General features: G+C 41.0%; 1 protein-coding gene across 4 annotated transcripts; it reads right to left on the bottom strand.

Moving 5' to 3' along the window:
* Positions 1-13: 13 nt before the first annotated feature.
* Positions 14-26,214, bottom strand: slc4a5b (solute carrier family 4 member 5b). Of its 4 annotated transcripts, XM_058617881.1 has the most exons (29): positions 26,101-26,214; positions 22,332-22,396; positions 21,184-21,408; positions 18,468-18,597; positions 18,119-18,279; positions 15,941-16,096; positions 15,646-15,753; positions 15,138-15,193; positions 13,550-13,707; positions 13,386-13,473; positions 12,741-12,899; positions 12,470-12,591; positions 12,214-12,388; positions 11,918-12,051; positions 11,571-11,751; positions 11,395-11,485; positions 10,001-10,059; positions 9,294-9,485; positions 8,652-8,765; positions 7,852-7,965; positions 6,829-6,990; positions 6,262-6,440; positions 6,039-6,111; positions 5,852-5,920; positions 5,154-5,327; positions 4,080-4,244; positions 3,117-3,232; positions 2,405-2,457; positions 14-624 (listed from the first exon to the last, which is right to left on the bottom strand). In XM_058617881.1, exons 2-27 carry the CDS (start codon positions 22,393-22,395, stop codon positions 3,119-3,121), a joined length of 3,423 nt encoding a protein of 1,140 aa, XP_058473864.1. In that variant the 5' UTR covers position 22,396; positions 26,101-26,214; the 3' UTR covers positions 14-624; positions 2,405-2,457; positions 3,117-3,118. The 4 variants fall into 4 exon arrangements, with proteins under 4 accessions (XP_058473864.1, XP_058473867.1, XP_058473866.1 ...); XM_058617884.1 differs by lacking the exon at positions 7,852-7,965; XM_058617883.1 differs by lacking the exon at positions 8,652-8,765.
* Between the last annotated feature and the right edge of the window lie 865 nt (positions 26,215-27,079).

Below are 27,079 nucleotides of genomic sequence, written 5' to 3'. Positions count from 1 at the left end.
CACAAAGGGATCTTAAATTTGGTTTAATTACATTTTCAGGGCTCAACTTAAAAAAAGCATTTCTATCACTCTTGAATGTACATGGGGAAAAACAATCAGCAATACTGATGTCTAACACAGTGGATTGATGCGTTTATAATTAACACATTTGTGTCTCTATGGGATAAGATGGTATGTGAAAATCTAGGTTGCTGTGCAATACACTGACAGACACATCTGATAAAACATGAAATGCGAAAGAGCAGTTAATTATTGTTTTTAAAAAACCAGACACAGAGATGGAGATGATACGCGGCACCTTCTGTCTGTGTGTCTGTCTCATTTACAGAATGGTCTCCGCACAGGAGTCTTCAAAGTGAGCATGCGGGCGTCTGTAAAAGTCTGCTGGGTCATTCGAAAGGTAACGCCTGTCCTGTTGTGTGGAGTCGAGGCCAGACACGTCACTGTCTGACTCCACCTGGACGCTGATCTGAGGCACGGGTGGGCGGGGCAGCTGTGACACAGCGGCGCTGCTGCTGGCGTCGGTGGTGAGGCCCGTGTGGGAGTGGACAGGCGATGGGGGGCAGGAGATCTTCAGGTGCAGGGTGATGCTGAGGAACAGTGGTGGGAACCGGCCAGGTTACACTTTAAAGGAATAGTTCAGGTTTTTGAAAGTGTGGTTGTATGAGGTATTGACACATAGTCAGTATATCTTAAAATTGGGTTTGCTTCTTTTTTTCACCATTGTCACCAATGACCAAGATTTGTACGGTGGCCGACAAGGGCCAACGCACTGCAACGACCCAAAACACATGCAGGAGGAGAAACAAGCTGCATATTCACAAACACAAACGAAAATACTTGCATAAGTGAAAACACACACAAACCCTAAAACACGCAGGACAGAAAACACACACAGACCCAAAAACACGCAGGACAGAAAACAAACACAAACTCCAAAACACGCAGGACAGAAAACACACACAAACCCTAAAACACGCAGGACAGAAAACACACACAGACCCTAAAACACGCAGGACAGAAAACAAACACAAACTCCAAAACACGCAGGACAGAAAACACACACAGACCCTAAAACACGCAGGACAGAAAACACACACAGACCCTAAAACACGCAGGACAGAAAACACACACAAACCCTAAAACACGCAGGACAGAAAACACACACAAACCCAAAAACACGCAGGACAGAAAACAAACACAAACTCCAAAACACGCAGGACAGAAAACACACACAAACCCTAAAACACGCAGGACAGAAAACACACACAGACCCTAAAACACGCAGGACAGAAAACAAACACAAACTCCAAAACACGCAGGACAGAAAACACACACAGACCCTAAAACACGCAGGACAGAAAACACACACAGACCCTAAAACACGCAGGACAGAAAACACACACAAACCCTAAAACACGCAGGACAGAAAACACACACAGACCCTAACCGTAACTCAGAAACTTGGTGTGACCTTACGTAGCCCGAGTTAGGATTCCAAGATGGTAAACATAGTGCTGTTCAATTTTTATTTGCTATATTGTTTGTGTAGAGCAGTGTTCTCAAACTCGCTGCCCACGACTTAACATCAAGTTATCGTGAGTTAATTTTTGTTTTGCATCATAAATACATTTTATGGTGAACTATATATCATTCCATATCAAAGTTTTAGACCCCTAATGTAAAGCATTGTTATCCACTGGTGTTTCTAACAATGGCTAACCCGAAATACGTTTGCATTTCCGACTTCTCAACACTGTGAATTCGAGGGTGACGTCACGACCACTTCCAAGTTCCAATGTGAATGGAACGCAGCATAAAACTGCTAGTGTGAGGTTTCATCCTCTCACAGCCGATCGAATCACACCAGTATAATTTATGCGAACAGCAAAGACAAACTGAATAAAAGTCAAAGTGGAACACGCTGTTCATGTCAGTGACACAATCTGATTACATTCATCTGTCTACATATGCTTGGATCTTTATGAATCCAGATACATGAGCAGCAGGAGACTTCAGTTAGTGGCATTAAATTAAAAAAAAATAGGCCCAGAGCTAAATCACATCTTTGAACATCCAGACAAAGCACCACATTTGTGTTGGGTTTAAAGGATGTGACTAGGAGTCCACCAAACATGTCCCCCATGGCTGAGTGTCCAATTATATAATAATAATAATGATGATAATAACAATAATAATACAGGAGCCCCTCTTAGCTTCCCCAGGTCTGTTACAATGCCCTGGCCAATCGCTGATGCAGCAGATTTGAACTAGAACTAGAACTAAATATCATTCTGTCATAAACTGTACTGCACTAGTTCCTGTGTTGTGACTACATTGGACTACGAGTCAGGGAGGGTGACACAGATCACTGTGGGGCACGTGCAGTTTCAGCACACAGTACCTGTGGTCTAGTTCATTTTGATCGGATGTGACTGTCGAGTAGGGGTTCGCCTCCTGTAATGAAACACACACACACACACACACACACACACAAATACAAATAGAACATGCACAAAACAAAGGACACAAATACAGTTTAACACAACAAACACATACACATAGAGATCAATAAGAACAAAGCCATCAGAAAACTGTTTCTTCAAATTTATATGAATCATATTTCTATTGCTAACCATCTCTAAGACCCCATTCAGATCTGGTATAAACATGTGTCCTCCCTGATGCGTCTGCTGTGACCACATGAGATCAGGTCTCTCTTCCTCATGTCATGTCATGTGAGACAAAATGATGTTTTGAATGAGTCTGAAGACAGATGGTGTTCATGCAGCTCAGGAGCTGAGGACACATGCCACTCCTGATTGTGGTTTTTGTGATCAGATCTGAGGACCTGAAGTTTGCACATGTGGTCGGATCACTCAGGATGGATGTTACTGGAACTGGTGATGGCACAATACCACTTTTTCGTGTAATTAAGCTACTTCCTGTGTAAGGAATGACCCATGACCTCAGAAAATTTCCAGCTTCCACTACAAATGGAACTCAGAATGAATATCAAATCGGAACGGGGTCACTGTGCACAGATGTTTTCACTTCAAACACTTACAGCTCCACAGAGAGAGTGAGAGGTGGAGGGGAAGGGACAGTGTACTCACTATCACAAGTCTGCTTTGGGGTCAGGTTGGGGTTGGACATGGTTTGGGTCAGACTCTTTATGGGGCTCTATGGCCTCCATGGGAATCTTCACTGGTGAGGGAACAGAGCTGTTGGGCTGAGGGTCAGAAAGAGTCAGCATGCAGGACTAACTGGGATGTTAAAGGACGAGGACAGATGTATTCTTTATTATTATTTATTTTAACAAACACATACTATTCCTCTTGTTCTATTGCCCAAAATGCATTAAAGGTAGTACAGTGTGCAGGAGTTATTAAAATTATTATAATTAAATTAAATTAAATTAAATTAAATTAAATTAAATTAAATTAAATTAAATTAAATTAAATTAAATTAAATTAATAAATAAATTATTATGCTACAAAAACCTGAAACTAAGAGTAATAATGTTTTATTACAACATAATAAATACTTTATAATCAGGAATGGTTCCTTTTTAACAGTGTATTTAACATATTTATACAGTAGCCCAAGAAGGACATTTGCAATTTTGCTTTCTCTGAAGGTCACTGCAGTTCCTTCTACTCGACTAGATCCATGTTATATGCAATTTGTTATCTGACCACTAGCTGTCAGTATATCCAATACATTAAACACATCAGTGAGTATATTAGTAGTTCTATTTGAACTCTGCTGTGTGACACATGGACTTTTCATTGACACTAACAAAAACATACTGTAGAATCAAAAAGCACCAGAATCACTGTCATCACACTGCTGCCAGAGAGCAGAGACTGAAACAAGGACAGGGATGGACACAGAGACACAGAGGGAGGTGACGGGAGGAACATGGACGGACATAAAGACTGTAGTAAGTGTTATACAGTGCCTTTTCAGCAACACTGTGGGACAGAGAGGAGAAACATAGAGTATTAGTCAGAGAACAAACCCAGGAAAGACACACGTTACAGAACAGAAGAGTCACAACATCTGTGTTCCCTCACCTCCTCGTCACTCTCTGGTTCTGCTGCCTTCTTCTCTTTCTTACTCTTCTTCTCGTCCTCCTTCTTCTTCTTGTCTTTGTCGGGCAGGATGTCGTCCAGCCAGGCCAGGTCGTGCTGCGAGAACATCAGATCCAGCAGCTTACGTACGACCATCAGACCCAGAATCTACACACAGTGCAGAGATAAAAACACAGTGTTCACTTTGTACAGGCTTCCTTTCCTTGTATTTGTCGGAGCCTGAGTTTAAAATTCTCAGACTTAAAGTTGATTAACCTAAATCAGAACCCAAATCACAATATACAGTAAATCTGTAACACCTAATATTAATAATAATGTGCAAGGGATGTTTGGTGAATGGATAACACTTTCATTTTATGTAAATTATATTTATTAACGTATGCATCAACATTAACTAAAGATTTGGGAAAATTCTGTGAATGTTTTTTATAACCTGGCTTCAGCCCAAGCTGCAGTGGTGGCCCGTCCATAGAGGGCGCTAGGGCGCCACCCCACCAGTCTCAAAAAGGAAGAAGAAGATAGGAATCATCTATAATAATTTATAAAAACATGGAAAATTTAAATAAAAGCGCTAGATGTGATTGCCCTGTTTACTCTGTGGTTTATATAGCACACACTATGGTTTTTATAGTTTTCTGTGTAACTTCACGTTTTAACAGATCTGTCAATATTTACAGAGATATATTTATTTATGAGAAAATAGGTTTTTCTGATCATATTTTGTTGGCATTTGTCCCATCTGCTCTGAATGTTACTCATCCTGTGAGATAATAAGTAATAATGCCAACATCTGTCCATGTGTCCATCTGACACATCAATGAGTTGCTGGAAAGGGAAAATGGGACAGTAGGTGCTACATATCCTCAGTAGTTAGCCACAGGTCAATGGACATACTTTACTTAAGCTGAAGATGTTTAATCTCTAATCCAAGGTATTTAGCCTCTGTAGACTGAATAACTGTCTCGTCTGTAGAGAGTCATTAAGTTAAACAATGCAGGTTATTTTATTCTGACTTCTCAACATACACAAACTGCTCTCACACACTAACACGCTTACCATGACCGGGAAGATGATAGCCAGGAATGTGGACTTGAGGATCCACAAAACAGCCAGACACACGATCTGGACGAGGGTGAAAAGATGGACGCGTCTCAGAGGGACGTGGCGCAGGAAGGAGAAGTCTGGTTGGTGTTTGGCCGGCATGAGGTACAGTTTGATACGCTCCCAGAACTGAAACAGATGTTGTCAGATGGTCAAATATGACTTGGACCAAATTACTATCCCAACGTGCTACATCATGCCAAGTGAAAAACTATGCTACGGAAGAAGAAGTCGCAACATGGAGCCGCAAACGTTCCCCAGAGCTTATGTACAACAAACATATGGATTATTCCTTAGCGGCCGAAAGAGAGTGGCAGGACATGAGAAGAACTGGACACCGTGAGGCAACATGAGATGACGACATGGCGTCGCGATGAAAAGAAAGCAAACCTGATCAGTACTTTGTGTACGACTGACTGAAAAATGATAAGAAAAATAAGACAGATGCGACTGTGACTAACTGTAAAAGAGTGCTTTCACGACCTGGAATCCTGTGTCGTCATATGTTATATGAGGTTGTTCCAACTTGGTAGGAAAAACCAACTTGACTTAAATTTCCAACTTCCGACTTTATCCAGAATGCACCACTAGTCAAAAGACATGACACTGACAGCAGCTTCAATCAAGAAATTAACCAGCAGGAGTGTGAGTACCTGGATGCCACTCAGTGAAGCCACTCCCATGTAGAGGAAGACTCCATACAGGACTGGCATGGGGATGTACTGCAGCAAAGCAAAACAATGTTACAATGTTAAACTTTAAGTGTCAAACTAAATGAATAATAACTCTTTTAATTAACAACGCTCAACGATGATATACATGGATTTAAAGACTGAGAACCTGGAGAACTGGAGCAAGAAAGACGGAAAGTCCAGTCAGAACAAACACCAGGATGCCCGTCAATCTCTGCTCCCTAGAAAACCAACAATACAGACTGTATGTAAATATCCCAGTCACACACAGAGTCACACATGCACATGTAAAGTCAAAGTCCACTTATTAAAGGAAGATGGCATCAGATGCTCCGCAGGAAGTGAAACCTCCAGCATCACGATTGTCGCACCTGACTCCCAGGAACTGCGGCTGCTCTCCGGGGGCGCTGCTTTCGCTCTCCATCTTCAGGGAGTCAATGTGGGCGATGGAGATGACTGTAGCTGCTACGTACCATGGCAGACCCATGAAGGAGCAGGCGGCCATGAGCACGCCGACCCAGAACAAGTCCAGGTGGTAGCCACAACCTTTCTGCAGTGAAACAAACAACAACAAACACTCAGAGGAACAACAGGGCGCTGTATGTGACGGTGCCTCAGTGGGACAGGGAGCTGTCTTTCAACTGGAAGGTTTTGAGTTTGATTCCTACCTCCACTAGTTATTATAAAAGATTTGTGATAGAAAATGCACTGTAAACATACTTTATGAATCAAAGTGCTATATAAATACACATCTGTGATTTATTTAACAAATTATTGTTATTTAAAAAAAAAACTAATTATTAAAAAATCCTTTCTTGAGCAGGATTTATGGCTACATCAGGTTTATGGAACATCTAATCCAATCTGTCAAAAGCACTCTCTTGTTGGTCTGGTGCTGAATTTAAATTGGTTGAGTCGATTTCTTTTTGCTCACTGACCTTCAGTTTGTTTTCCTTGCGGTTGACGATGACGGCGCTGATCTGCTGGTCCATGAAGATGAGGATGGTGACGAGGAGGGCGGGGACAGAGCTGGCCAGGTACCACCACCAGGGGTTCTTACCAAACGGCATCACCAGCCAGCCACGCTCAGGACGTGTGGGCTGCAGCGTAAACGCACAACGGCAACAATTAATGTAGAGCAATGGTCACAGTGTTAAACTGTGTGCATGCACAAGCCTGCAGTGGTGGAAGAAGTCGTTAGATTTGCTTCTCTATTTTATAATTTATAGTGAAAATTACATACATTTCCATGTTTAGGTTAAAAACATTAAGACCAACCATTTGGTTTCATGACAAATAATTTATGACTTTTTAAAAAACTATTATTATTTTTTTTTTTTACTGTTTATTTTATTTTTAATGTAAAAAAAGTGACTTTTTAAATATAACATTGTGTAAATATCGTTTACTAGCCGATCAGCTTCACATGACTGTGTCTTTGTTTGTTGTGTTTAGATCTTGTGTCACCTGGTGACATTCCCACGCTGCACACAGGAAGTGAGGGAAGAGTAAGACGCATCCGTGAAAAGATCCGAAGTTTGACAGGTAAACGTTTCTTGTCCCCACCCGCCCCTACACTGCTGCTGAATTCTCACAAACGTGCCTGATAGTTTTGCTTGACAGAGCCTGTTTTCAGCGAACAAATGACGTTACGTCACTTTCTGTTCACAAAGACCAAACAAAGGCAGAATAATAATGTCAACAAACATCAACAGAAGTTAGCATCAAAACTAAAAAGATGTTTAGTTTGTCCATCACAGGCTACTGTAAAGACAGGGTGGTTCAAAATGGTGACCCAGCTCATGATATACAAATATGTTGTTTTTGTCTTTTATGTTATCTCCACATATTCTAAATTAGTAATCTAATTACTTTCCACCACTGCTTACATACACACCAGCATGGTATTAACACACACACACACAGACACACACACATGATTTAGTATGAAATCAAAATACCTTGAACTCAGTTGGAACGATTAGTTTGGGCGTGTCTAACCCGATCAACATATCCAGACCCACAAAGGACATGATTGACATGAAGATGGCAAAATCACTGATCAGCTTCCTCAGCTGTGCGTCCGTCAAAATGCAAACACACCAAGAAAAACAAACATTTGCCGTGAAAAGGAAAGACACACACAGAAGAGATTGTTTATGTGCGGTAAATGAAGACGAGAGACAAGAGAGGAGGATCATCACACTGATAAATCCACAGGAAGTACACATTTAAAGGAATATTTCACAAACTGGGTCATTTATGTCGTAGAAATGTGACATAATATTATAATATAATAGTGCCTTCTTGGCCGAGAAAGACAGAAAAATATAATTTTGGCTCATGTAGACAAAGGACAACAACTCCCAGCATGCACTGCACTCGCTGCCTCGCGAGAGTGAGGAATTAAAAAAAATATAATATGTATATATATAAGATGGTGGACACCATGTTTACATTCTGGGAATGAAGTCTTGTCCCCCTATGGGTGAGTCTAAAAAGTGCAGAACTGGCGTTGTAGTTTCAAACCTTGAACTGACGTTTGCCCTACGCTGAGTCAAATGACGCGATCCAGCGTAGGGCAAAATTGGAAAGGGAAAAACTGATCCTGATGCTATTCTAACAATACAAAGCCACATGCAAATGTGTGAGGTATTCCTTTAAAATGTATTTGAAGTCAGAAACTACATCCCGAAAGGAAAAAGAAGCATATGAGCAGTGGGGAAAGTGAGAGAGGAGTTAGGGAGGAGGAGGAGTGGACCTTGATCTCAGTGGGCACGTGCAGTTTGGGGGTGTTCAGCTCCAGCAGACAGTCCAGCCCACAGAAGAGCAGGATGGAGATGATGATGGCAAAATCACTGATCAGGGAGCGCAGCTGGACGACATTCAGGGACAGGAGGACAGAGTGGTGGTTTGGATCGTGTGGGGGGGACAAGTCAATCGCTATGTTTACATGGACAATATTTGTGATACATTTATTTAATTTAATGTATGTATATATATATACATTTATTTAATGTATATATGTATATATATGAATATATATACAGTGACAACTTTCTTAAACATAGTTTGAAGCTAAATGTGGCAAAATGTTGATGTTATTTTCAGCTTGAGCCACTTTACAAACGTCACCTCACACAAGCAGACACGTTTGTCTTCTTCTGATTTTACGTCAAAATAGTTCATTCTGACTAAACGATGCATGTGTACGCACACCATCACAATCAGATCATTTGCATCCATGTAAACAATGGAATTGTAAATTCATAGCAACTGATGAACATGCAGCAACAATCGTCTTTTCTTTTCTGTGAAGGTCACTGTTTACATTCAGGGATAAATCATCTGGAACAGTGTTTGGGAAAATCTCCTGCTGCAGGTGAGTGTCTGGCTCTCTTACCTTTGTCGGGAAGTAGCGGCTGAACTTGAATTTCTTCAAAGAGACGGTCATGGAGTAAGTGCCGAAGAAGAGGATGAAGGACATGAGGGCCAGGTCAGGAACATACTTACAGGAGTTCCCCACCAGAGAGCCACCGTACTTCACGCAATCCTTCTTACTCATCTGACTCCAGTCCAGGTCAGTCAAGTTGAACTTCAAACATGAGCGGTGGGAGGGAGGAGGAGACAAGGAAGGGTGGGAGGGGGAAGAGGGATGAGTGGAGACGAAGGTGACAAGAAGAGAAGAGAGAATACAGAATAAAAAAGAACAAGAGACATAATTCAGAGCAGAATGTAAAAAAGTAGAAAAATAATAGAAACTTAAAAAACATCTTGTGATTCAGGAAACCTGAGCAAAAATAGATTTCTAGGAAAAAAGACTTCAGGCAAAAGCTGATTTTTAAAAATAATTAATGTATTCATTTTTTGGGAGTAAAATCATCTTGTTTGTTCAAAAAGATTTTAATTTAGTAAAACTAAACTAAAATGTTGTAAAAAATGTAAATCAGACCCATTTTTTTCTTTTTAGGAAAACATTTTTTTTTTTATTCAGAATTTTTCAATTCATTACTATTATTGCTGTTGTTGGACAACATATCTCTTTAAATAGTCGCCTGTGAATGCAGTACGCTTCTGTACCTTTAATTGTTATGAATCAGAGACACTTACCAGCAGTGTCATGTTGTCGTCTCCAAGAGGAGCTGAAGTATTGAAGCCCAGTGCAGGTGCTAAACATAGAAAGAAACAAAAAGAAAAGAACGATGAGTCACGTCAACATTCCTTCTCTGTAACAATGATCATTTACAGGCTGCAGTAAAGTACAGTGTGATCTCAGCACGTACAGGAGCAGGAGCACGATCCACACACTCATACTCACGTTTTTAGGCAGCGTCCCAAAGCGAGACGCAAAGAAGCAAAAGACAGAAGAAGAAGGGAAGAAGACACAAAAGAAAAGACACAAAAGTCACAAGTTGATGAATTGTTACGCTGTTTTCCTGTCAGATCATTTCCTAAAGATGTTGATCCCAACAAATATTATTAATCATTAGAGTGCAGTATTATGTTTTCAGAACCCTGCGTCTGTGTCAGAACTGTAAGCAGCTGCAAAAACAATAAAGCAATATCCACGCAACTAAGTCGGAGACCGGGGCATAACCCAAGGAACAGGATCAGATTAAGAGGGCAGATACAGTTTTTTCTTTTTCACTTTGTGGGAATTTTATAACAACTACTAAATGCTAAGAGAGCACATATAAGCAATAGAGTCTCATTCTATTAATGTATCTATTTATTAACTGGTTGGGTGTGATTTGTTAAGCGGGAGAAATGTAAATGTTCTGCTTTACAAGTCTGTCCATTTATGAAAAGCCCCATTTTGTTCACCAGGTGATATTTGTGTATAGTATATATATATATAGACTTATATATAGACTTCTGCTGCTATAGACTGTGGTGACATGAGGTGCACTCACACTCACTCTCTCACACTCAGGGTATGAATATGACTTCATTATATGTCATTAACCTTGTTCTTTGTCTCCCTAGTCATTCCTTCCTTTCCTCTCACTTATAACTTGACCTCCCTCTTGTCCTTTCTCTCCCCCCTTTCTGTCCCCCTTTTTTTCCTTTCACCCCAACCGGTCGAGGCAGATGCTGCACATCTTTGAGTGTGGTTCTGTCAGAGATTTGTTCTTAGGTTTCTCTGCTCTCCATGATGTTGTCTATGTGCAGTGCCTTGAGATAATGCATGTTGTGATTCGGTGCTATACAAATACAATTGAATGGAATTTAATTGTCTGTGATATTTCTCTTTTAAGTATTAGGTATTCAGCATCATGTCAACAGATAATTCAACTGATAAATGACAAGTGACTGTCAGTAGACTCTTTCTCTCTACCACATCCTTGATCTTCTTTTAGAACTCTCCCCGGACTTACTGAAGTATAGCAGCTCAGATTGCATCACTAAATATTCAGGTACATTTTTGAATATGTTATGTGAGATGTTATGTGTTATTAAATATGAATGACATTCAGGCGCAACAATAGACTTTGTAGACTCACCCTGGTCTGGAGGGAGGCATTCACATTTGTAGGCTGTTACATAGTCAGGCTTAAAACCACGGTTAATGGGGTAGTACTTAAAAGCTCCGACCTGTGGAGAAGAACATGATAAATCCATGGTACTGGTAATGTATTTGTTCTTTTTGCTGCATGCACTGGCAGAGCTCATCACCCACCATCTTCTTAATGGCGTCAGAGATGAAGATGAAGGAGATGAGGCTGGAGAAACCCTCCTCTGTGAAGCGAGTCATGTACTTGATGATGTAGCTGGCGTCGGAGAGGACAAGCACGAAACACTGCAGACACGAGTGCAGGCCAATCCACAGGCGCAGCTCCATGTAGTCAATACCATTACTCCTGTTAAAATGAGGTGTGTCAAAGAGAGAGATCTACTCTTGATCCCATTTCTACCACTGTGTTCCATTTACATCAGAACTCAGAACTCATAGCATAAAAGTGAAAGGGGGTGAAATGGGATTTAACCTTACTCTATCTGTATACACTGTGTATCTTGGTGTCTTACTTGCTGAATTCATAAAGCAGTTTTTCAAAGATGAGAATAGGTCCAGTGGAGCTGAGGATGATGAGAGGTTGTCCACCAAACAAACAAAAGACAGTCCCTGCTAAAGCAGTACCAAGGAAACTCTCCATCACACCCTGAGAGAACAAGAGGGGACAGAGACACTATCACACATCTGTCATGTACTAAATGTTAACTCGGACTGGAGTATTTCAATTTTTCAAATTTTTCTTAAGAAGTCATGTAGGGCAATAGGGCATTTAGGCTGCAACAATCTGGAGAGGCTGGATTATGAGGACCTGGTAATTGTCAGTAGCATCTCCTAGCAGTCCTCCAAAGGTGATGGCATTTGTGATACAGCCCAGGTAGATGAAGAGCACAGTGGAGATGGACTGAATATGGAAGCCATCGTAGATATCACTGCAATACCATGGGATCTTCCTTTTAATGTCTAGCCATAATCCTCCACCAAACCTATTCAATCAAGATGGAGGACACTGTTAAGAACATGGATATAACTGTTGTTTGATTTAATTCTATTCAGTTCTCTCTCACCTCCCAGTAAATTTCAACTCTTCTCCGAGCTCGTGTGGCAAAGGAAACGCTTCGTCTTCACCTCCAGCTGCTCCTCCGGCTGAGCCGTTCATCTGACCCAGCTCATTCAGGTTCAGCACGGACTTCCTGAGATAAAGACAATACATTTACATGGATCCTATTGTGTATGCAGTCAGGGGTTGCTATAACAGTTGGTTTATGTGACCGGAAAGTTTTGAAAGTTTTGTTAATCTGCAAACAAGATGGGAATAAGGATGCTTTGTTAATTTACATGCCTCATTTCAGCCGACGGGACCTTCTTTGGAGGTTCAATGCGTATTTTTGGGTCCCATTCTCCTGGAGGGAGGACGATCACCTCATCCAGAAACTCATCAACGCCCGCAATCAAGTCGTCGCGGTCGCGTGCTTTGTAAGCAACGTCACTGAACAGCTGGAATGAAAGAGGTAGAGAGAAAAATATCAAAGTAAGATGCAGTATTCACTGGCTTTTCTCCCAGGGTGAAGCGGAACCGGTCAGTCACTTTTCCTTTCCTCATGACTAAGGACCTGAAGTTTGCAGGCTTGGAGCTCATTCATGCCCATGTAAAGACCTTGGAGAAGCCACCTGCATCCGGGCACTGGTGTTGCTGTTACAGTGAGATCGTCCATAAATGCTCTAATCGGAGGTTGTCGGGTGCCAGATCTGGACAATGGACCTCTGCACTTCACTTCCACTGATTTCACAAGCATATTCATGGCCAACGCAAACAGGGACACAGAGACACATGTCTGTTTTCATTGGGGAGCAGCTAGAATAGGCATGGTAGCTTACTAGCTCTCAGTTGGGTAGCACAGATAGATGCTTGCTTTACCCACTCAGCTGCAACGGCCCTGACCACAGTTCCCCAAGAGTGTTGTCTGTAAATTGGGCACTTACTTCGTCCACCATGAGCGTAGCAATAGCCCTCCCAATCTCATTGTAGGACTTGGTCTTACCAGGAGGACCCAGGAGGATGAAGAGAAACCTACAACAGAACAGAAAACGTGAGTGCTAATACATATGAGGACACACAAAGATATAAAGACTTCAAAGACACCCACCTGGTTGGTACGGGGACTTCAGTGAGGCCTCCCAGTGTTGTGGCTTGAGCCAAACGTACAAAGGAGACAAAGGGCTTGTCGAGAAAATCCACCTCGCCTATCAGGACATTGGATGCTTCAGCATCACGAGGAATCTTCTTCATGAACTTGTTCTTCATCTGGAGGAGAAAAAAAAAAAGGTCTTATAAACCGAGGCATGATGCTCTTTAGCTGATCTTTCCTAGCTGCCTGTATTGCAGCTGAGGCCCATTTGTCATGTGATCTGGTGAAACAAAACTATTCCAGTTACGGTAACAATTTGGATAAGAAAACTAGAGAAAATGCTAGATTTAAGCTTTTAGTTTAACTTTCTCAAGCTGTTCATAGTATAAAATCTCAAATCTCTCCAATCAGGAGCCAGAACTCTACAAGGAGGCGGTCCAGCAGTGGACAGGAAGTTAGCTAGAACACAATATCACTGACAGCAGCTTTAACTTTTACCAAGAACTCACTCATGTGTTTGGGGAATTACAGTATTTATCAGTTGGCCACCAATTTAGAGCATTGCTCTAACCCCTCATATTGTGCCCCTGACTGTGAAACCATGGTGTCAGATCAAAGCCACATCACCTTCTGATTCTGGGCTCATGCACATGACTACATATTATTTTTCAGAATGACATGTGCACACACACACACACACACACCAAATTACTGCTACTGGTTAACAATGAGTGTAGTGACACAGGATCTCAAGTTATTGCATTCTTTGGCACAAACAGAAAGGAAATATAATAATATTATGAGCTTTTATTCAAGCAAAGCAGAGCTTAAGAATATGCACACAATAACACACACACAATAACACACACACACGCACGCACACACACACACATGCACACACACAGGTCCATGTTATGAGAAATTCCCACTTCTGCTGCCAAGCCATGTGGATTAGACGCATTCATTAGTCCTCATAAAGCAAGACTCAGAGTTTCAGAAAACAAAGTTTCAGTGCACAGTTGGGGCATGTGTGTTTACCTCCTATAGTATTGGAACAATGAGGCCAATTCCTTTATTTTTGCCATAGACATAGAAAACATTTGGGTTTGACATCAAAAGATGAACATGGCACTGTATGTGCACACATCTGAAGCATTCCACCCCACAGGCAACAGGATATTAGCTGACTGCAAATCAATAATGACTCAGGCAGCTACTGTGTATAAGTCAATGCAATAACAAGTGTAGGATATAGAGATACTGGAATGTGAATCCTACAAATAATACACATACTGTAAATGTACCTGCTGTTCACTCAACATGGCACATTTTATTCAGCTAAAGCTCAATCGAATGTGTAACACACTGTTGGAGTGAAAGGTGAAAGCCACCAATTACAGTCTTCTAAAGTTAAGGTATCTCTGCTATTGTTTAAATGTAGATACTGATTCATAGTGGCTGGTTTTCTTCTCCGCTTGTTTGTCTTTTTGATTTTGTGTCCTGTTTTTATTTTTATTTTTTACCTGAATTCACTCTAATCTAATCTAATCTAATGGATTCTCATGAACACATAAACGAAACATGAAATACTGAACACAACATTTACCTGATCTGTGCTTGGTGTATCAGAAATATCGTTCATGCTTCGACTCTGGGCGTTATCTGTAAACAAACCACACATTTAAACACAAAACATGCCATAGATTTGTTCAGTTGCCATTTCTATCATATTGCATTCAACAGTACTTTTTACAAATATGGAAAAATAAATTGTATTTTAATTTTATTATTACATTAAAGGGTTGCAAAAGCAACACGGAGGGCACTAAGGCAAGTTCACAGTGTTTCACAATGTTTCTGTAGAGGATTATGTTTCAATGACTTGGTACAATGTCATGCTACGTCTCTGTCTGATGCACAGCCCACATCCCACCAACCAAGGTACTGCTGTCAGTTGAAATGCAAGCCTGACCCAGGGCTTTACCATTCCAAAGCGCACTGTACTGTACCAAACTGAACCATACCATGATGGAAGCACAGCTTCTGTGGTTAATGACACTTGGTGGGAGCTTGTAAGCATGTGCGTGTCGGAGATTTTGTGTGGTTAGACTCACAAAGGCGGCCAAGGCTGCTTGCCTGCCGAGAGCGTAGGTCTTCTGTGGAGCGATGGATCCCAGAGGCTGAACTAGTGCTACGACTCAGATTAACCTGAGGACTACGAACTGACAGAGCAGCAGCAGCAGCAGCAGCAGCAGCAGAGCACATGAAAAGGATGAGCAAGGAGCAATTACACCGAGGAAGAGGTTAAACGGGTGGTGATCGAGAGGGCAGAAAGCAAAGGAAGCATTAGTTAGTGTGGTCGTTTGGTGATTGCTGATTGGTAGTTGAGAAAGACACACTCAGACTTACTGGTAGTAGAGTTGGAGGACTTCCCGATGTCTGCCAGTGAACGATGGATGGGTTTCTTGGTCTGGTGACGATGTTTCCTCAGGAGCACGAAACTGATCTTTTCCTTCAGGTCAGGAGGAATGAGGCCATCAGTGATCTGCCGCTCCACTATCTCATCTGAAGGTGACAACACAGTTACATTTGCATAAACATATGTGATTTCATATGTTTACAACCACTTAGTACAAAGGTATTACACTCAAATCCACCAGTTCTTGCCTAATCTTGATCCTTCAAATTTTTGGGCTCAAGTTTATTTATTCTCATTTGTATGTAGCCATTTCTGTGTGGCGCACTGGCGGTACAGGACTATTAGGAGCTGAACAAAGGCTCAGTTAATAGGTTAATAGTTTCTTCCCATGGGCAGTCAGAACCCTGTACAGCAGAACAAGGCTTCCTTGATGTGCAATATTACTGTATTATTCTTGATGTGCACTATTATTACAACATTCCTACCTCATGAAGTACAATACTTTTATCTATAGCTTTCAGTCTGATCATTTGTATTCTGCTTCATCATCATCAAGTATTTTTTTTACCACAGCCTTTTCAAACATCCTACTTGTATTTTTTGGATGCTTCCATTATTTGACTTTGCACACAGAAATGAAATTATTCCACAAAAAACAAAAACTACCAGGGTCAAAATTATAAAGAACTGAACTTTTTATTTAACCACAGGACAAACCACTGTTGTGCAATGACGTGCTTAAAACTTTTAAAATCAAGTTAAAACTGAGAGTTATCTCCCAATTTACACACAGTATAAAATGTTCAGTAAGGGTTTGAGTTGTCACTTGAGAAAACATCATTCCAAAAGTAAAAAAGATATCAGTTTAGACTTGAGAAAGAGTATTGTTGATGCTCACACAGCAGGAGAAGGAAGTTATCACAGCGTTTCCAAGTGTCAAGAACTGGAAAGAGAAGCATCATCAAGAAATTCAAGGAGAGCCACACGATACAGAACAAGCCTGGCAGACGTAGGAAGCGGAACATTTGAAAGACTCTGGAAAGAAAACTGTAGAGAGATGTGTCCAAAGAGCCTAGAATAACTGCCAAGACGCTAGTGAATGACTGAGCCAAGTCAGGAACTGTAGCTCTGCACAGAAATGGACTGTGGGGTTACAGACCAAGAAGAACTCCACTTCTGCACAAGAGACACCTTCAAGCCAGACTGAAGTATGCTAAGCACCACCTGGAGAAAGATTTAGCATACTGGAAGCATGTCCTTTGGTCTGATGAGACAAAGCTGGAGCTCTTTGGCCATAGACACATTGCTTATGTTTGGAGAGGCGTAAAACCAAAGAACACGGTCTCCAGAGTGAAACTGCTGTGGGGATTTTTTTGTGCGTCTGGAACTGGGAATCTCGTCAAGGTGGAAGGAATCATGAAGAAAGAAGGATATGTGAAGATTTTGAAAGAAAACCTGAATCAGTCTGCAGCAAAACTGGGTCTGGGTCGTCGCTTCGTCTTCCAGCACGACAATGACGCAAAACATAGGTCGCTCCTGGTGAAGAACCACCTCCAGAAGACCAAAGTGAACGTTATTGACTGGCCGGCACACAGTCCGGACTTAAATCCCATTGAAAATCTTAGACGTGAACTGAAGATGAAGGTCCATGTCAGAAGGCCATCAAATCTGGAGGAGCCTGAGAGAATTGCCAAAGAAGAATGGACTGGGATTCCTCAGGAGACGTGTCTGAGACTACAACAGACGACAGCAGACTGTTAGGCAGCAGAAAAGGATACACAACCGACTATTAGCTAATCATTTTGACCCTGGTAGTTTTTGTTTTTTGTGGAATAATTAAATTTCTGTGTGCTAAGTCAAATAATGGAAGCATCCAAAATAAAACTAGGATGTACTTTTGTCCTCAGGGGTTCATCATCACAAGGCACTGTACATAGTAGTCAAAAACCTTTACACTATTATAGAGTGCAGAGAAACCCAACAATGAGCAAACACTAGGCATCAGTGGAGAGAAAAAACTGCACAATCATAAATAATGTTGAATCTTGAACGTGATTAAAGTGAATGATGCACTCTACTGATCTATGAAATGTGTCATTCATGTTATTTTTTCTTGTTTCTGGTGCCGATGTCCACACCCAGCCGTGGATAAATGCTGTGTGACTCACCCACTATCTGTGGCAGTGAGTAGCCTTCCAGGTCGAGCAGAATGCTCCCCGTCTGCAGACACGTCCTGAGCTCAAACAGGCTGTGGAGTGTCAGTGTGGAAACATGAGGCTTGCTCCATCTTTCTCCTCCCTCCTCCACCTTCTCCTCAAACTTCACCCACCTACAAAGAGGGCATGAAGGGGAGGAAACGTGTCTATGTTAAGGAATGCCAATTTGAACTGTAGCTTAAATAACAAGTCTACCATCATGTTTGAAATGCAACCCCTAAATACCATCCAAATGAGACTCCACATCCTAAATGAATGAAGGCTCTGCCCACTGTCCCACACATACACTGTGAGTGTTTACCTCGCAGACTCTTTCCACTCTAATTCACCGCCGTCTTGCTGGAGCGTGTCCATCTCAGTGAAAATGGTGGGCGTCGGGGTGCTGTCATCTTCACCCAGTATGTTGCGCAGCCTCTCTGCTGCAGGAGACACTACAGAACAACGGCCAAACAAGAGACACAGTCAGATTCTGATTCCATTAAAGCTCCTGTGTGTAACCCATCCAAACCGGTGACCTTCTTGCAGCAAGGCAACAATGCTGAGCCACTTCACCACTGTGTGACCCTTTGCTATTATTCTTATGTGATATTGATTTTATATTTTACACTAATGGGAGTGAGGTCCAAATGAAAATCAAGACTTTACGAATTTGATAGAATGTGCCTTAAAACACTGAATCAAAAGTAAAGCCACACATTAAAACCAGTGTCATTTCTAAACAAATGAATATAATTGTATAATTATTTAATTGTATATATAATTGTAGCCTGAAACCTTTACAATATTATAGAGATATTATTATATCTAATCTTGTAGCAAAACACAAAAAAAACCACATTCACACACATGGAAGTGTGTGAACTTTACACTAGTTTTTCCATTCTCCCATTCACTCACACTTTCATACACAGTCACACGCTGCCGGCACAGCAACATAGGGTTAAGTGTCTTGCCCAAAGATGTAGACATGCGGAGCTGAGAATTTAACCAACAACCATCAAGTTGAAAGACACCTCCCTCTGCCACTGAGCCCCATCGATATGCAATCTAGCACCGAGCAGATTTTCTAATTTTACTCAGAGAAAATCAATCTCTATTAACATCTGAGCCTGGAGGCGCTCGCATCCCAGCACTGTGTGTGTGTGTGTGTGTGTGTGTGTGTGATTGTCAGTTTCCTGCTAAAGCTAACCCAGGCTTAAGTCAATAACACACAAACTCATAGATGTCAATGATTCCACAAAGTGACCAATCAGCTGCTGTTTCCATAACTAAAACTTTAATAAGAGTTAATGCTGCTTATGTTCTTTGTTTGTCTTAGACCCAGAACTGGTCTCTGACCTGCTGATGTAATACTTCAGAGGGTAATCTCTCTGTGTTTGTGGATCAGTGGCTAAAACACAAACGTACATAATTACATTTGTTCATTAAGGTCGGATCTGATTTTACATTTTGCACTTGCCACTTAACTCAAATGATGTGACATTTTTACCATCATTTGAGTTAAGTAGCAAGTGCTTCATGCAAACATGTGGGTCCTTTTGTTCTGATACACATTTAAATACTCTAAACACTCATCTTCAGATCCCTGACTCGTCCCTTGTGTCATTTTTACCTGTTTGAGAGCTGGGCAGGGTCCAGCGGGAGGCCATGACTGATGTTACAGAGGGCCCGGTGTGCTGCATGTTCACTGGACCAACTGACCACGAGAATAAAACCCACGAGTAGCTCGACACTGATCCTCCAACCAGGAAAAAAATGGTGTCTCGCGTTCTATCCTCTTATAGCAGTTGAGAGTTCTTAGCTTAGCTCTCCTTGCTCTCCAAGAGAGTGGCACACGTCTTTTCTGGTTGGTCCTTCACTCGGCTCCTCCTGCACCGACTTCAACTGATTTTATTCCACAGTCACTTCTGCTTTGGTGTGTGTGGCGTTTCTAAGAGAAACCTGCGCTCGTTTCGACTCTAAGAAATCAACTGAAATCTCGAAAGCAGCAAATAGCCAGAGGCTTTAAGAGAGTTGACACACACCACGGGGCCCTTGAGCACTCTCCTACCAGAAGTACACACACTTACACACACACACAGTCATGCACACACACACACACACATGCAAAAGTCCAGTGAGGATGACCTCACCTACAGAACTGCCCTTTAACAGCCACATCAGACCTTATGTTTGCTCTACACATTCAATATAAATCCATGTAAGAATACAAAACATTCCAAACACTAAATAATCAGCCCAAATAACACACTCACACTCACACACACACACTTACACACACTTGCACTCTGACACGCACATAAAGCTTGAGTTGCTCAGCTCTAATCAGCTTATACAGGCTTCAGACTTCATGGCCCCTTCATGGGAACCATGAGACCATGCTGCAAAAAACCACATCACATACATGCCTGCACCGGCACTTTCAACCTCGTCACTCTTAACGCAGACAGAGCTTTGGCTGATGTGAGCCCAGCAGAGTCATATGTGCGTGTGCATGTATCGTGCTGTGCGAGCACCAACTGAGCTAAGTAGAATATTTGTTAAATGTTATAAATCTTTATAGAGCCTTTCGAGAGCTACGTCACAGAAATGTGCGTGCGCAGTTTGGGGTCAGAAAACACACTTGTACCATTAACTTGTATAGAATAGAATAGAATAGAATAGAATAGAATAGAATAGAAATACTTTATTCATCCCGAGGGGAAAGTGTTTAAAACAACAGTCCAACACATCAATGTATGAGCCCAAGTGAGTCTGAACTTTTTTAAATGGCCTCACGAAGCTCTAGTGTAAGTTGATTCAAGTCTTTTGAATGCTTTATTAGTTGAAGTGTATTTGCTTGTTGCTGTTTGTGGCAATTTCCCTGGGCTGTACACTGAAAGATCAGCTGTTCATCAGCTCAGTCTCGTGGTGTAAGAGGAGGATCATGAATTGAAACATTTCATTATTTTAGTCTGGACCAGAGTGACAGTGTGCTGTCTCTTTGCCCGCAGACTAACTCAGATGGAGTTCCTAACCTGAGGGGTCAGTATGCCCGTGACGCTCCGTACTGCCCTCGTAGTCTTCATAGTGCTCCTCCTCCTCTCTGTCGTGGTAATACCCTGGATGAGTGGGTTCACGATGCGTGTGGTGGTCGTAGTGCATGTGTCGCGCACTGCGGTCAGTGTCACTGGCGTGGGAGTGGTGTCGGCGCCTTTTGCGTCTTTGAGAGACTGGAACACCGATGGAAAGCTGCTGGGAATCTAAGAGACAGAGAGAGAGAGAGAGAGGACAGGTGAAAGAAGCGTGAGCGATAAGTCCAACAACACTGTGTACATGTGTACACAAGCTTTTTCTACTCTAAAAAAATGGTTGACAAACTTAAAAACATAACGTAATTTATAGGAAGACAGCTTTCTTAATTGAGTTTGACTGAACTGAATTAATGAAGGTGTTACCAACTGAAGTAATATATTCATGATTGTCAACCATTTTTGTTTGTCAATGTATAAATAAATGTTTATGTTTTCCTCATCCACATACATATGATGTGTTATATCATATTATATTTACATAAACAGCAGTAAATTCATCAATGATTTTCAGCAACATGAAGCATCTTTAAAAAAAATGCTTCAAATTCATAAGCTCTGTTTACATGACATTATTCTTAATCCAATCAGGCTTTTATGATTACTTATGTCCATATAAACAAAGCAACTGATTCAAGACGAGTTTCCTTATTGTTCTCTGTATGTTTACATGTTTACAAGATGTAAAATAATTAGGCATTATAAAACAGATCTCAGAGGAACATAATTATTTATCATTATAAGTTACAGTATAAGATGTATAGTGATGATCAATCTGCAGAGACATTATAGTGTCAACAAATATCTGTTTATTAAGAACTATATTATAAATAAATATGTAAGCCTGATAAATCCTGTTTTTCATAGTTCACAAAAAGGGGTTTTAAACAGAACACATTGTGTGTTTTAGAGTTTCCCCAAACACATTTCAATCAATGAATCAACCAAAGTTTATTTGTAAAGCCCTTTACAATGTCCACACGGTACACAACATGTACCGTTACATACAATTAAAAAAACATCAGCCTTCATTAAAGGAGTTGCTACACTTACAGCTAACACTATGGACTATACTTATCATACTGTCATCTTACCATCATCATCCTCATAGTGACGGTGACCTCTGCTCCTTCCTCTCTGCCAGTCATGATGATCCATTCTGAAATAGCAAGCACACACGAGGAGGAGCAGGTTTACTGGAGGAATGTGAGAAAATGACCAAACCATTACCAAACAAGGCGATCAGAGACGGCCGACTGCACCCCATTCACGCAACACGCCTCTGTCGGCCTCTGTTGGTCATATTGGCAAGTGCGGAAACACAAACAGACCGACACACAGAGCCACTACGTCAAACATTGCACTTTACTGTCCAGTTACACACCATTGGTCACTCCTAGTGCCCCACATGCTCAATCAGCCCACATGGCAACACATGTGCCGCTGCAACCTCAACAAATCGAAGGATGACGAGGGGAAAACTCAATGGAAAACCCCAGCAGCCTTTTATGACCAGGCTGGAACTCAAACAGCTGCAGATACCTGGCCAAACACTCCATAAAGGCTAAAATGAAGTTTAAAATAAATCATCTCCTACAACTTTTATTTACAAAAAGCTTTTCACAAGTACACAAGAAAGTGCAATCTGTCCGAGATGAATCCTCAAATGTGGCCTTTTGAAGTTTTATGACCTCGATTAAAGCACAGAGCAAAAACATCAGATAAACTACACACAGTATTGCTGATTATTGTCACTGTGCAATCATCACCTGGTGGCTTTGTTTGTTTTTAATTAGTCAACAATATGAACAAGTGTGGGGTTGCCAGGTTGTGCAAAATGGCCACGTGTGGTTGTGCGACTGATTTATCCTCTTTATACACTCACAAAAAATTAATATGAAAGGTTAATGTTTTATATGACATTTATAAACCTTAATAAAATGTTGTCAAACACAGATTTACAAAAGGAATTTATCTGATAACCCAAGATGTCATAGTACAGACACCTGGTGTTTATTATTATGATCATATTAAGATTTTTACCCTATAGCAACCCCCAATCTGTCCGGGCTTGGAACCGGGATAAAGAGTACGCAATGAGCCATGGGGATCGGGTACCTTACACAGGAGTACCCCAGCCCTTGACCTATCAAGGATTTAATGGACATTAATAGACACCAGCTGTGTCTCTTTGAAGACATATGTAGGTCATCTAAACCTGGCTGCCTACACAGTGTAGTGACAGAGCACCTCCCCAGGTCAGTCATCCCCACTGCCATCACACTGTATAATGCTGTCATCACATTGTGGAGCAATAACACTGTTAAAAATACTTGTCACTTGTCATATCCCGCACAATATACATCCAATCCAATCAAATCCTTGTCAGGACCAGTAGTCCTCATGGGGACAACAGAAACCGGTTCCGGTTGAGTGAACACTGGCATGCTTTGCTGCCGTTAATAATAAGGTAACACCTCACATGTTTTTACTCAGTACTGGATGTGATTTAAAACGCAGTGCAGTGCAGTACTTCCAAAAAACATACTTAAGTAACATTTTAGTAAATGTAATTCATTACTTTCCACTACCACATGAAATAAATTAGTCCAGTTGTACAATATATTAGTTTTCTGTATGATTCCAATAACTTTGATCATTTTAATATTACAAATCCCTGTATTTGTTCATTTCCTGTTCAACTACGTGGGAGAAACGCAATGTGTGGCTGTGGCGAGCCGAGCCGAGCCGAGCCGAGCCAAGCCTCAGAATGTGCTATCCCTCACACACTGGGTCGATGCTGTTGCTGTCTCTTTGTAAGTCGCCAATAGAATGTTTGCAGACACATTCATTTTACACTTTCCACAGTCAGGCTATTATCTTTAATGAATGTGTGTGTGACATATTTAGTCTTGCTGACATAAAACCAGAGTGAAAAAGGCACAAGGTGAGGCAGACCTTGTTGCCCTGAAAATGAATGCTGATGAGATATGGCCATGTGGGCAAACACAGGTGGAACCACAATGGAAACCCCAGACAAAACCCATATTTTCAGTCTGAATATAACCCTTATGGGTCCCACATGAACATGACGGCTGGGATCTCTTTGCTCTAGAACTGAGTTAATCACAGCAAAATGCTCTCACAGCTTTTTTAGGGAGGAATTATTTATGAATAAATGTGAGCAATCCAACTTCAACAACATGTATTTCTATGAATTTTGTTTCTCGAGTGTTTTCCATTTCTGTTCGTCAGTAACACCCACAGATGTTGTAGTGACCTGATCACAGAGTGTTGCTGTCTAAAGCTGATTCAGGGGTGTTTTCTAGGCTGATCAATAGATGTCATTTCTGATCACCTCCTACTCCCCGAAGCCCATGCAGTGACTGTGAAGGACAGTCACATGAGTTCAATCGTGCACACACACACACACACACACACACACACACACACGGAGAACATTCATTCATTGTTTTCAACTTTATCCTCCACACCAGGGTCGTGGGGAGCCGCAGCCAATCCCAGCTGACATAGGGCGAAAGGCGGGGTACACCATGGACAGGTCACCAGTCCATCGCAGAGCAAACTTACAGAGACCAATAACCGTTCACTCTCACATTCACACCTATAGGGTTAATTTAGTGTATTTAACCTCTGCATGTTTTTGGACTGTGGGAGGAAACCAGATGCAAACAGATTGGAGTTTGACTGAAAAGACAAAGCAGCACCCACAAAAAGGTTCCCATGTGATTTCTGCAGCTCAAAAAACCCCTGGTCATTCTTGACAGAGCCTGTTTTCAGATGTTACACTGTTTCAGAGGCAGAGGAATAACATGAACGACAAAAATCGCCATATGTTTGGCACTGTAGCGTTTACTTAGAATTTCAACAAGGGTGATTTAACACAACATTGTTTTCCACTTGACATTGAGTCCAACGATAGCAAGGTTTTTTGGGGCTCGGGACTCCTTATAGTGGGGAACATTTTCATATTTTTCACATTTTCTCATAATCCTAACACTGATAAACAGTAACTATTTGTACCCCTCAGACTAAGACCAAAAACCTAATACAAGAGAGGATAACATCTATAATGATACGGCAGTGTCTACTGCATTTACCTGTAACATCACAGTCATTTTTTATACATTTATTTCTGTGAATTTTTCTTTAACTTGTAAAAACTGCCATGTTTACATTCATTTCAAATTCAGTGATTTTCTTTGTAGACGATGCAACATTTTCCTGTCATTTACTGTCACTTTGCAGTATTTTCCTGGATAAAAACTTTCCTTTAGTTACCACACCTATAGCAATTTCACAGTGTAACACGGATTATCACAGTTATAGTCTGTGAAATGATAAATATGTCATTTTTTGTGAACAATTTCAAGTGAGCATACAATATGGAGCAATTTCTGCTCCATAGCCTCTCCCACTGTCCTACCCAATAAGGTGTAATTTAATAATTAAGTGGTAATTAGCTGCAAGCTGTGGGTTATGGACAAGGTAAAGGCATGTATTCTCGATTAGTTCCTCATTTTGGAATAAAAATATGACAACAGCAACTCTGTGTGACTTTTTAAATTGGAAACAGTCTTCTCTGTGAAGACTGGAGAAGATGACTAAGGAAGTTTTAGTGCCAAAAAAACATTAAAAAGCCACTTTTTTTTGACTAACTTTTGTCACCTATGAAATGTGTGATAAAACACTTGCAAAAACACATACAGTCAAATATATAAGTAGGTCCCAACAACAAGCCATTTAGAAAAAAACTAAATACCAAACAATGTATTGGGATCCATTCACTTTCCTCCAAATGCTTTTCCGGTTAAAATAACCAAAATAGGAGTAATGTCTTACCTGGTGTGAAGTCGAGTCTACCAAAATAAAGAAGTTGCAGAGGGATAGTTTATGTTGAAGTAAAGCTCACGATAGTCAGATGTTTCTGTTCTGAAAGTACACACCAAACAACCGCTGTCACTGACTGCATGGATGATCAGATTATTGAGTATTGGATGCTGCCAGTGAGTTTATCTGTGTGTGTGTGTGTGTGTGTGTGTGTGTGTGTCGTATAACAGTATGCGCAGTGATCATTTGGATCCGTTTCATTCACAACATCCCCAGGTTTCTATTTTGACTGTATCCAATTACTGCATTGAAAGTACATACGTACGTATTTTTAAGACCGAATCAAGCAAACGCAAAGACTCTCCTTCACGCTTATGTCTACAAAATAGTGTCCGACAACATGTGAAGGAATGTATGGCCCCAGGGGATAGGGACAGGAAGGAAGTTTTTTTTATAAATCTTGATGAAATAAAACTGGATAAAATGTCTGCAGGAATACTTTTCAGTTTCTTATGGGGTGAGTTTTCATGAACAAAAAAGTCATAGTATAGTATGTCGTCGAAAATGACTGAAGTATGTCATAGTATAGTATGTCGTCCAAAATCGCTCAAAAAAGTCATAGTATAGTATGTCGTTCAAAATGTGACAAAAAAGTCATAGGTTAGTATGTCGTCCAAAATCGCTCAAAAAAGTAATAGTATAGTATGTCGTCCAAAATCGCTCAAAAAAGTCATAGTATAGTATGTCATTCAAAATCGCTCAAAAAAGTCATACTTTAGTATGTCGCCCAAAATCGGTCAAAAAAGTCATAGTATAGTATGTTGTCCAAAATCGGTCAAAAAAGTCATAGGTTAGTATCTTTTCCAAAATGTGACAAAAAAGTCATAGTATAGTATGTCGTCCAAAAATGGTCAAATAGTATGGACAACATACTATTGTCTATATACTATAGTATGGACAACATACTAAATAGTATGTCGTCCAAATTTGC

Source organism: Solea solea, chromosome 19 (assembly GCF_958295425.1).
Source record: "Solea solea chromosome 19, fSolSol10.1, whole genome shotgun sequence".
Taxonomy (NCBI): domain Eukaryota; kingdom Metazoa; phylum Chordata; class Actinopteri; order Pleuronectiformes; family Soleidae; genus Solea; species Solea solea.
Note: the sequence above shows the minus strand (reverse complement) of the source record. Positions and strands in the feature narration are given on the sequence as shown.

What these genes read in the sequence shown, in the direction of transcription:
- slc4a5b (XM_058617881.1), bottom strand. Translation starts at nt 22,395, where the DNA reads ATGGATCATCATGACTGGCAGAGAGGAAGGAGCAGAGGTCACCGTCAC. An exon ending in TCACTATGAGGATGATGATG is followed by an intron (nt 21,409 to 22,331) that starts GTAAGATGACAG and finishes TCTGTCTCTTAG; the next exon opens with ATTCCCAGCAGCTTTCCATC. An exon ending in TCGTTCCAACTGAGTTCAAG is followed by an intron (nt 6,991 to 7,851) that starts GTATTTTGATTT and finishes TTTACGCTGCAG; the next exon opens with CCCACACGTCCTGAGCGTGG.